At 45.9% G+C, this 12,153-nt stretch overlaps 1 protein-coding gene across 1 annotated transcript; it reads right to left on the reverse strand.

Moving 5' to 3' along the window:
* Nucleotides 1-8,536: 8,536 nt before the first annotated feature.
* Nucleotides 8,537-9,733, reverse strand: LOC142256384 (chemerin-like receptor 1). The gene has a single exon (XM_075328039.1). It carries the CDS (start codon nucleotides 9,731-9,733, stop codon nucleotides 8,732-8,734), a length of 1,002 nt encoding a protein of 333 aa, XP_075184154.1. The 3' UTR covers nucleotides 8,537-8,731.
* Between the last annotated feature and the right edge of the window lie 2,420 nt (nucleotides 9,734-12,153).

The following is a 12,153-nucleotide window of genomic DNA, read 5'->3' on the forward strand; positions in this document are numbered from 1 at the left end:
TGTCTCCTGTGATCCCTCAACACAATATAAAGCCCCCAGTGTCCTCTTAAACACTATGATGCCCCCATGTTCCCTCATCACAATATAAAGCCCCCAGTGTCCCCTCAAACAGTATCAGGCCTCAAGTGTTCCCTCAAAACAGTATAAAGCCCCAGCGTCCCCCCAAACTGTTTGATGCCCCCAGTGTTACCTCAACACAATATAAAGCTCCCATTATCCCCCTAAAACAGTATGATGCCCCAGTATTCCCCATCACTATACAAAGCCTCCATTGCCCCCCAAACAGTATGATACCTACATTGTTTCCTTAACATAATCTAAAGTCCCCAGTGTCCCCCCAAACAGGATAATGCCCCCATGTTCCCTCAACACAATATAAAGCCCCCATTGCCCCCCAAACAGTATGATACCCCCAGTGTTATCTCAGCATAATCAAACGTCCCCAGTGTCCCCCCAAACAGGATGATGCCCCATGTTCCCTCAACACAATATAAAGACCCCAGTATCCCCCCAAACAGTATAATACCCCAGTGTTAACTTTAACACAGTAAAAAGTCCCCAGTGTACACCAAACAGTATGATACCCCCAGTGTTCCCTCAACCCAATATAAATCCTCCAGTGTACCCCCAAACAGTATGATGCCTCCAGAGTTACCTCAAAACATTATGAACCCCCCAGTGTCCCCCAAACAGTATAATACAAAAGTGTTACCTTTAACACAATATAAAGCCCCCAGTGTCCACCAAACAGTATGATATCCCCAATTCCCTCAACACAATATAATCTCCCAGTGTCTCAACCTAAGAGTATGCTGCCCCCAGTGTTCCCTCAAAACAATATAAAGCCCCCAATATCCCTCAAACGGTATAATACACCAGTGTTACCTATAATACAGTATAAAGCCCACAGTGTCCCCCAAAACAGTATGTTACCCAAGTAAGAAAACCAAAAAGATTCACCGGGCACTGCTAATCCTCCTGATCGGTCGTCATACACAGATCATTTCCAGACCACAGAAAGTACGGGTGCACCATCCAAACGAAAAGTCCAAATCCTAGATCCAAACCAGGATAGAAAAGGCAGCAACACTGTGTCTTCATTCGTGGATTTTTATTTTTTTTACATGTGGATTGGGTACAGCATAGGGGGCAGGTGAGGAGAGGCAAAAGGGGTAGGATGACGGCTGGCCGTTTCGCACAGTATGTGCTTTGGCAGGGCCAGCTGTCGTCCTACCCCATTTGCCTCTCCTCACCTGCCCCCTATGCTGTACCCGATCCACATGTAAGAAAAATTTAAGTCCACGAATAAAGACACAGTATTGCAGCCTTTTCTATCCTGGTTTGGATCTTAGTATGTTATCCCAGTGATATCCTCAACACAGTTTACAGCACCAAGTGTCACCACAAACAGTATGATGAACCCCGTGTTACCGTAAGCAAAGTATAAAGTCCTCAGTGTCCCCCAAACAGTATGATGCCCCCTATGTTCCCCCAACACAGTATAAGACTGTGACGCCCCTGGACTATCAGGTCGTCACAGGGTACTGCACAACTTGCCCTCCCATGCAGTATTCCATGTCCATCATGGTTCTGGGTTCCTATAGTGTTGCCTCCAACAGCAAATCAAATCCTAAATACACCCTGCACCACACCCACCAGACACACCAGTGGATGGCTTGAGTGGAATAGTGTCGCCCACCTGGGGGGTCAGGGAGAGGACGTGAGTAGTGTAGTCATTCGGTAGTTGAGTGAGGAGTTGGTCAGTGAGAGGAGAGAAGGAAGTAGCCCTCAAGCTGTGAGGAGCTCAGAGGAGGTTGGGAGCGGTGGCTCCCAAACAGAAGCTGTCTAGGTTGCAGACGGTGGTCTGGACCTAGAGGAGTCGGACCCCCGGTTGCAGGGGATTATGGCAAGGTGCCTGGACCTGTTGAGGAGGATGTCAGGCAGCCTAGCACTATCACCGGTCCGGGACCGAATTCACGGCGGTTTACACGGACCCTAGGTCGGGGAGAAGCTTCAGGCAACCCGCCATTTAACGTGAGGAGAATGGAGCCTTTATGAACTGTTCCCACTCGCTCCAGAATCGGGGCACTGACGCAACAAGGAGGATAAGATCTTCCAACCATACGGTCTAGAAAAAGCGTGAGCCCTGAATGCAGGCTCCCACACTTAGCCACAGTGGGGAGCAGGGCCCGGCAAGTTTCAGACTACTGGGCTACCACGTTGAAGTTAAACTAAGTGCCATGAGGCAGGTCACGGATCACCAGGCGACACTATAGGGGACGGGACCCGGACGAGCTCCCCTCAAGCGGCAACGATACCCCGAGAATTGGTTTACCTGGTTGTCAGCGTCACGAATTATACCTCCCCTGTACATACCCCCTTTATGTTTTAGAAGTGGCCTCAAGCCCCCAGGTCCAGAGACCCTCGAGCCGCAAGCCATTACACAGACCCGAGCGGTTCGATCCGCTGCCGGGGTGTCACAAAACCCCTTTTGTCCCCACATAGCTGACGGCTCTCTGCTCTACCACTGTATTCAGCTATATCTGTGCCCTAAAGATGCAGAAAAAAATTGAAAGTTGGACATGCCACCAACTTAACAGGATAGCGGGAAAGCCCCCCAAATCTGGAAATATTCCCGCTAGATCTGAGAAATTTGTGAAGCATGGATGGTGTGAGATGAACATTTTCAATGTGAGTTTAGGTGGGTTTAGACAGAAAAGCATGCTGATATCCTGAGCTGCGAAAAAGGTAACATCCAGCCTGAAAAAGGTTCTGTGCAAAGCCATATTAGTAACTATATTCGCGGCTGACCAAGAACAAAAAGGTGCAAGGTTTCTGTAAACTACTCCCTTAAGCAGGGTTATTCGATTTGTTTTGGCACGTTCCCAGCCACACTTGGAAGAGTTCCCAGATAGGACTTAAGGGAAAGACTGAGATGTTCCGATTCTGCCAAAAATGTGTTAGCGACCACCAAGCCTGTTGTGCCTCTGCGAGAACAATAAATACTGATTGTTTTCTATGCAGACAGTTGTATTCTGTGTATGGGCCTTTCGCAGGTCGGCGCTGCTACTTTCAGATTTTGTGTTGATCTGTATAAAAGTTGACTCACACATGTAGTTCAATGCATTTTTTTTAAGTATTGGCTTCTATTTTGCAGCACTTGACTATTCCTTTGCAAAAAAGGGAAGCAAATGAAAAGATGATTGATGAAGAAGAGCCAATGAATCATTTGAAGAAGAGGAACTGGCACGAGAACACAGTCCTATATTTATGCTACATGACGACAAATTAGATTAGACTGGGATAGACTGGATTGGAGTAGATTGGGTGTAAACGGATTAGATCAATGAAACCCACTTAAGATGCTATATTAATTATCTGCTCTGAAGTATACAACAACTGCAGGCTTATACTTTGGAGGGACAACAGATGGAGCTGTGTCATCGGTTACAGCTTATATGTGCATGTAGTTTTATGTGACCTCTTTAGATTGTTTGCATTAGGTTTTCTAGTAATGCTAAAAGATTTTGTCACGATGTGACTGTAGGATAACGAAGCACAAGGAGTTGTATGTTATCCCTCACAATAAAGTACCCTAGGCTATCCCTAATTACTTCTGATGGTGGAGATGCTGGGGTCCCATGCCTTATTATACTCCTAAGAAAAGCTAAACTGTTCCCCCTCCCCTGGGAAGGAAGGGGCAGGAGTGTGATGCAAAAACAGATAAGACATACAGAGATAACAGAAAGTCAGTCACACTGCAATTCACAGGAACCAATTGTAATGCGGGCTTTACATGTTGCGATCTATCATGCGATTACGCGAGCGATCATACCCACCCCCGTCGTTTGTACGTCACGGGCAAATCGCTGCCCGTGTTGCACAAAGTCGTTTTTCCCCGTCACGTGTACTTACCTGCTGAGTGACCTCACTGTGGGTGGCGAACATCCTCTTCCTGAAGGGGGAGGGACATTCGGCGTCACAGCGTCGTCACATAGCGGCCAGCCAATAGAAGCGGAGGGGCGGAGATGAGCGGGACGTAAACATCCCGCCCACCTCCTTCCTTCCGCATTGCCGGCGGGTGCCACGGGACACAGGTAAGCTGTGTTCATCATCCCCGGGGTGTCACACGGAGCAATGTGTGCTACCCCGGGTACGATGAACAACCGGCGCCATGTTAAATAAACAATTTTTTAAAACTTAGCGACGAGTACACGACTCACGATTTGTGAGCGATTCTGTGTCGCTCGGAGGTGTCACACAAGACGACGTCGTGAACGATGCCGGATCTCTGTCACGAAAACCGTGACCCCGACAATGCATCGCACGATAGCTCGTCTCGTGTAAAGCCCGCATTAGAGACAAAGGAAAAAAGCAAGAGCAGGAAGGCAGCAACAAAAGGACAACAAGCGTTAAGATCACACCTGCACACAACAATAATATCACAACCACCAGTAAGCCTGGATAAATCCACCTCTCCCACCCAGTATAGCTGGCATCATAAGAACACTGCAGCCAGCATATATAGGAGGAGAGCAAACATGACTGTCTCTCCCATAGGGAGAATAACAAGCAGTCCAGCTGATTAACTCTTGCTAGCCTGCCCATGAACCACCTGTATGTGAGTTGATGCCTGAGTCACCTTGCGCTGATCACAGACATTAGGGAAGTTAGCAGGCAGAGTACAGGAATCTGAAGTTTCTCAAGATCCTGACGCCACCATGACAGTCAGCGATGTTTGCAAAACCCTCCATGTGACAGTTGTAATAATGCTAAATATAGTGATTTTTGCATCTTCCAAATTGAACAGTTCTTTCTCCCAAAATGTATGAATTTGCAAAACTATGTAAGTCAGATATCAAGTGCATGTGTATGGAGCAGACTCATAAACAAAGCCTGCTCCATGCATGATACACCGACCTTTAATTGCCGCAGCCAGTGTTTTTTACGATTCAACTGCTTAGATGACAAGGTCAATAGTGACCACAGCATTTAAGCGGTCACATAGTGCAGGAGGACTCCCTCTGTCTCTTCATTACCCAAGCCATAATGCCATCATGGGCTGCCTATGGATTAGATACATAGGATATATATATATATATATCAAGGAGACCGAAGACATCTATTCTCATTGAAGACTTTATTCTCATATATGAAGAAAGAACTCAAAAACACCTTCCGGAATTATTAGGTATCTGGCCTTCTGAAATTAGATCTGTTTTTTTATAGACATACATTCAAAGGAAACAGCTGCAAAAAAATCAGGTATGACATTAGCCATAAATCTCTTAATTTCCAGCTCGCCAGATAAGGAACTTGTAACAATAATCTATTTTAGAAAGTACATTGTTTGTCCTTGAATAAATCTTTAATTTTCTGCAATATTGTCCAGACAGGAGAAGAATAGATAAATAGAATAGATAAATTAAGTTTAGCTTACACTCCTCTTCTTCATACATCAGTAAATACATAAAAATGACTACAGAGAATTAAAATTACTTCTAATATTCAGCTATTAATACGAGACTAAAATTCCTATAACAATTACATTTGAATTCAGCAATAATAAAAAAAGCTAAAAGCATAAGCCATAATTATATCAGAATTTTTTATATATATATATATATATATATATATATATATATATATAAAATATACGTGTTTATAGGTTAAGTAAGTCAAGACTGGACAAATAGAAGAGACTCAGGGACTGCTAGCTGTCCATTGGTCAGTGGTAACAAAATGCTTTACCCAAGTGCTGAAAATAAACTGTATCATTCCAGAATCCATAGTTTTGTGTTAGTCTTGTTTGTATACACCAGGTGGTGGACTTTTGATGCTTCCTGGATTATGTGCCTATGTTTGGACTATTCTTTTTTGGGGACCCTAGGTCTGCACTCTTGGAGAACTGTACAAGACAGTTGACAGATATTTTCTGTAGCACGGAGTAGTGGTGGAGACGTTGTAATGCTTTCCATCAGGGGGGCGCAGGTACTCTGGAGTGGCGTAAAGTCCCTAGGTGTATTGAGGCTCTTGCCCACTAGGGTCACTAGTACCAAGGCGGGGATAGTCTGCAGAGTAGTCGGACAAGCCAAAAGTCAGAAACCGGGAGATCACACCAGTACAGAGGAGCAAGAGAAGCCAAGGTCACATGAAAGCTTGTGGTCAGTAATCCAGGAAGGTACAGTCAGGTACAGAATGGAAGCAAAGCCATGGTCAGAGAAGAAGCCAGGGTCAGAAGCCAAGAAGACATAAAGGTACAGAGAAGAGATCGAGGCCTGGGTCACAAAACAGGTCGAGGGTCAGGGAGACAGGGAGTACAGACAATACGGGAGGGACGGAGGTCAAGGAATGGGATCCAAGTTAATGGGACAAGATCAGAACAATTCACGAAACCAGAAGCGCACACTGCAGAGCAGCAACTATTACTGGCGGCGTTCCGGGTGAGACAGCTCCAAGAAAAGGCAGAGTGGTCACCCGAAACAAGGCACGACCGAATAGGCCTCTCCCACCCCACCGAGGCTGAACCCGGAGAATACAGAAAACAAGAAAACATCTAGGACAAAATGGCTCTGTACAGAGCAAAGCCAAAAGTGAATCATGACACACTGTCCTCTTTCTTGTTCTGTTCTCACTTGGCTGATTCCTCCTCTACTCTGAAACCTGCCATAGAAAGTTCTCTGCTGTCACCAACTCTATTTCCGGCTTCAAGAATACAGATAGAAGCTTGGAGAAACATGGAATGATTTATGCTTCTGTGGAATAAACCTAAGGTCCATTGCATTGAATATGGCACCTGTTCTGAAGGAGTGGGATTTCACGTCGAAACACATTAATAAAGCTCCTTTTTCTTCCACTTCATGCAATGGACCTTTGGTTTATTCCAAAGTAGTGCAGTTTGACCACACATCTCCGAGCTTCTTTCTGTTACCTCCACCCTTAGGGTTCGTGTATCTTTCGGCAGCAGTTTTTGCTTCTATACTGGTTTGTGTGTCACATAACCACACAAGGTGAGTATATAAAGCTCTTTTTCACTTGTTCTTTTATTGGGTAAGACCCTATTGCGTTGTTTCTCCACAGTATTGCGGCTTCAAGGATGTGAAATAACTGCAGTGTGCCGACTACTCAGTAGAGGAGTGGACGAACGCTGTCCTCCAGGAACCCTGCACTGGCTCTAGGGTACTTTTTTCCTCTTGATTATACCTTCTTCTCTACTCTTCCGTTACCACACCAGTTACCTGGGTATACATCACCTGATATAGAGGGGTTTCTAGTATGCTAACAAAATTGGGTCACTGTGGACTTTGCACCTTTTATCCTCTTTAGAGCTCATTCAGATTTCTGTGCACATCGGTGAGACCACAATGGATGGACTGGCTGAGGTTCTCTCGATCTGAGCATCACAGCCTATGTATAACGTAGCCTATGTATAACGTCCCTGTCACAGATGAGTGAGAGATGCAGTAATTAGGCTGTACATTTTGTGGCATTGGGGATACCTAGAGGCTGAGTGAAGTCGGGCAGGCCGGGGTCAGAACCGAGAGGACACAGAGAGACACAGGAAGCAGACAGAAGAGAGGTCGTAAGACAAGCCGGAGGTTGGGTAACCAGGAGAGAATCTATGCACACGCCGATTCTGGGTGCCATTATATACAGCTTGCACCGCCAACATCTTCACAATGGCCCGTACCTTGCTGCCCACCATACAAAGCAGCCCCGCACAGACCCTCACTGCCGACCGCACAGAGCCTTGCCGCCCACTGCACAGAGCAGCACCGCAGAGAGCAAGGCCCGCACCACAGCAGACAGCATTGCCTTCCTCCTGTGACCCCTCACCACCACCCCCCGGTAAGCTACATTCGGATTTTAAGACGCATCCTTCATTTTCCTCTGAAATTTTGAGGAGGAAAAGTGCGTCTTATAATCTGAAAAATACGGTAGTTAAAATATGCGATAAAAGCAAGTTCAAGTCATTGCAATAAAGGCAGAACCTGTCTATGTGACAGTCAACTGCCTCTTGGAATGAAGCGTGTCCAGTTCCTACGATGGCTTGGCTTTTTCCCTTATGTCCTTTAGGAGCTACGTATATGGTAACATTGAAAGCCAGAACTTGACCTGCTAAAAAATAAGACAATGATATCCACTGAAATATTGAAAAACATGGTTCTTTGAAAGGAAAAAATATTGGCCAATGGGGAAACTTAGATCCATGTGGTCAAAAACTAATTTGTTATACATTTTCATAGCTAAGATTGTATCAATGAAGTTGTTGCTTTCCTCTGATGTCCACTATTGTTATGGTACAAGTTCCACAATTGGATTTTCGGCAAACAGTTAGCCAATAGGGATGATCGAATACCTCAAATATTCGGCTTGGCGAATATTTTCCAAATAGGTCGCCACTATTCGACTATTCGTGAATATTCGATGTGCAATGTAAGTCTATGGGAAACCTGAATAACAACTATTCGGGCTTCCCATAGACTTATATTGCACATCGAATATTCGCATAGCGGCGAGTTATTCGTCGAATATTCGCGAAGCCGAACATTTGAGGAATTCAATCATCCCTATTAGCCAACCATTGGACAATTTCACACTAGTATGACATTACTGAGACATTCTTTACAAGATATCTTACAGGTTGAGATTTACTTTCCACTTGGAAAGTCCCACAAAACTCTTGAAGATCTTTATGGTCCTTGGTCTTGCTCGTCAGATCTTTTAGACATTAACTGAAAGCTTTTTCCAATATGTTCTGGAAAGACTTCCAGAATTTATCTCTAAAGTCCTGACCAATAAATACATACAGAAAAGGATTGATGCAACTATTCATGAAGGCCGGCAGGCTGGTGGCGATTGGAGCGACAAAGCGAAGTCCTTTATGTAGAGAATAATCAGATTCACGATGAATTGAATAAAGATCCAAGATGGAGTAAATATGATAAGGAGCCCAACAGATGAAGAAGGCAATTATGACAGCGATTATGACTTTGAAGGGCTTGGAAGAGGTGGCCATGTTCTTTCTTCTGATACGTACGGCAATCACAGAGTAACACATGACAATGATGGTGAAAGGAATACAAAATCCCACAATGAATCTTATGATCACTGTCATTTTGAGACGGTAATTAATAATTTCTTCTGAACCTTCAATATCAAAATTGTTATAACATATAACTTGTCCATCAAACTCAATGGTATGTCGAAATAAGAAATATGGTAAGCTTAATAAAATGGCCAGGATCCAAACAGTTGCGACAACGATTAAAGACAATCTTGGAGTTCGGTGGTTTCGACACCAGACCGGGAAGATGACAGAGGCACAACGGTCCATACTGATAACAGTGAGCAGGAAGACACTTGCATACAGGTTGATGAAAGCCACCATACTGTTCAACTTGCACATGAAGTTTCCAAAGAGCCAGTTGAAGTTATTGAGTATGTGGATCATGCGCAAGGGGAGAAACAATGTGAAGATGAAGTCAACAATTGCTAAGTTAAGGAACCAAGTGACGTTGACTGTCTTCTTCATCCTGAAGATTGAGAACCAGATAACCAGGCCATTACCGATCGTTCCGAATAGAAAAGTCAAAGAGTACATCGCCAAAATGAAGTAGTTTATAGAGGACATTACATTTTCTTCATCTTTATAGTCATAATAATAATCGTTGGGAGGGGTATTGAAGAGTGGACTACCGGAGGTCGGATATGCTGCTGTGTTGTTCTCCATCACTTTACTTGTGGATAGTTGGAAAGATCTTCAAAAAAAATCTACAAATGTAAATATAAAAATTATTAAAAAAATTGAAAACTACTATATGTCTATAGTACTAAGTGCTTTGGTATTTTATCAATGGACTTTATAGACCATTTCGAAAACCTTATTTTGCCAATGATTCATTTTGATATTCCATTGATTTTTGTTACCACTCTGCTATGTAAAATCTTAAGGCAACTTGTCACACAACATTATGTCTAAGGCAAATAAATTTCATATTATGCTGGAAATAGCTTAAATTAGTGACTATGAAAAGTCAACCATGACAGCCAGTGGCAGGTAGGTGCTGCTACAGCAGCTAATTGTCATGATCCAGGTTGGCTTTTCCCTGCTGCTGGTTACACCCAGCTCTGGCCTGGTTATGTCAGGGGTACCTTCCCTTGCCTTGTTCTGGATCCCAGGATGCTATATCTTGCCTCACTACCTATGGCTCAGTGCCAGTGATATTTCTTCCTTGCAGCTTGTATACTAGCTCTGGTGAGTGTTCCTGATCTGTCCTGACTCCCTGCTACTGTGTTCTGAGATGTACCCTCTGCCATTCGTCAACCTGTCCTGGTCCCTGACTTCCCGCTCCTGTCTGTTGTTTGTGTTCTCCTCTGCATACCTAATCTCCCGGCTTCAGACTCAGTTCTGTTTTCTGACTTTGATTTTGATCCTCCTTTTGCAGTGACTCGACTTTCCTGGCTAGACCCTGACTGTTTGACTACTCTATTGCCCCCTGGTGGCTTCCCTGTTAACTGCCTGCTGAAGTTACTCTGCTGTACTTCAGCTGCATTTCCGTTATAGTGTTTCTTTGTCTCTCCTTCACTACTCTGCTGCCACCTAGTGGGGAATACACTGTATTACGTCTTACTAGCCTTTGTACAGCGTGACATTAATATCATGGTGTGCAAAGATGAAAGCAAATTGGAAAACGGATTGCAAAGGGAATATTGTTTATGTGGTGCCCCTGAGGCTTCCGTCGCCACAGGTCATTGCACCCCACCAGCGGTGTGATGCCCCATTCTGGGAGAGGAAGAGAGTGAACTCCGGTCCCCTGGTAAATCCACACTACACCCATTGTTAGGTACATACTGGGACCAGGGAAAGTGGCAGGCAACCCTCCCATGCTGCATGCTGAGAGGGGCTGTAAGACCCATCCCTGCTCCCATAGGGTGGTAGCTTAGCAACTGGGGAGGTGGGAGGAGCCACCAGAGAGCAGATAGAGAAAGGAAGGTCAAGTTAGTTTCAGTTTACCTCAGGGAGTGAGAGAAGCAGCATGTAGTTGGAGGAGAAGAACGAGAGAAAGGAGGGAGGAGGAGGCCTGCTGAGGCAGGCAAGGAGGAGAAAGAAGAGAAGGAAAGAAAGGGTCGCAGGGCCGCGGGTAGTCCTGTAGGTACCACGAGCTGTCCTTGTTGGGTACCGAAGCCGAGGGCCCAGAGGCGCTACGAGTAGCTGCAGGCTGCGGTGGCCTGGTCCACAGTGACATCGGTGGAGTGATTAGGCTGCGACAGGGGACGGTCCCTAGAGACTGGAGGAGTGAAAAGACAATCTCCAAACAGTAAAAACCGAGGCCCAGGGACGTTGTAAGCTCCCAGGGCCAGAACCCAGAGCAGCCCTTCAGAAAAGGGGTAATCAGCCGACAGGTGACCCCCCAGCCTGGAGGCTGTAATGGAGGCCAAGCCAAGTCCATCTTAACAAAGGCAAGGCTAGTGAAGACAGCAGAGAAAGAGACACTAAGCGGAGGGCACCGGATTTCACACTCTGAATCACCCAGAAGACGGAGGTCCCTGACAGTGGTCTCAGCAGTCCAAGGGTCCTTCCTGCCCTGACAAGAACTGTGAGTAAAGAACTTGAACTGCACCTCTGAAGTTGCCTCAGTTATTTCCGCTGCATAGACATTCACGAGCACCAACTGTGCCCCGGGCATTGCTCCACCTGTGGGGAGCAGTACTACCATTGCTGCCATAATATCGTCCCGGAGGCCTCACACAGCAGCGGCGGCTTATTAGCCGCATACCACAGGTGGCGTCACGAACACAACCATTAACAAGCAAGCCACATATTCAACTGACACTCACCAGGGCCACGGAGCCGGGCCCAGCCACCACTGACTACCACCGGACTAGTCCGGCCCGGCACCGGGTGTCCCACAGCCCTGGGGTGGGCGAGTCAACTTTGGCGTCACGAACAGGATTTCGTGCCCGGTCTAACCGGGTACTGTGCGCCTGGAGAACCGTGTGACAGACTGTGTACTTTACTGAGAAACCGCCGCCATTAGCGCTGCTGAGAGCGGGAAGAAGGGGGGCGTGCAAGAAGAAAGGGCGCGAAGAGAAGCCCCGCCCCCTTGTCCAAGAAAAGCGCGCGAAGCGGTGCCCGCCATAGAAAGCAGA

The sequence above is a fragment of the Anomaloglossus baeobatrachus genome, chromosome 11 (assembly GCF_048569485.1).
Source record: "Anomaloglossus baeobatrachus isolate aAnoBae1 chromosome 11, aAnoBae1.hap1, whole genome shotgun sequence".
Lineage (NCBI taxonomy): Eukaryota > Metazoa > Chordata > Amphibia > Anura > Aromobatidae > Anomaloglossus > Anomaloglossus baeobatrachus.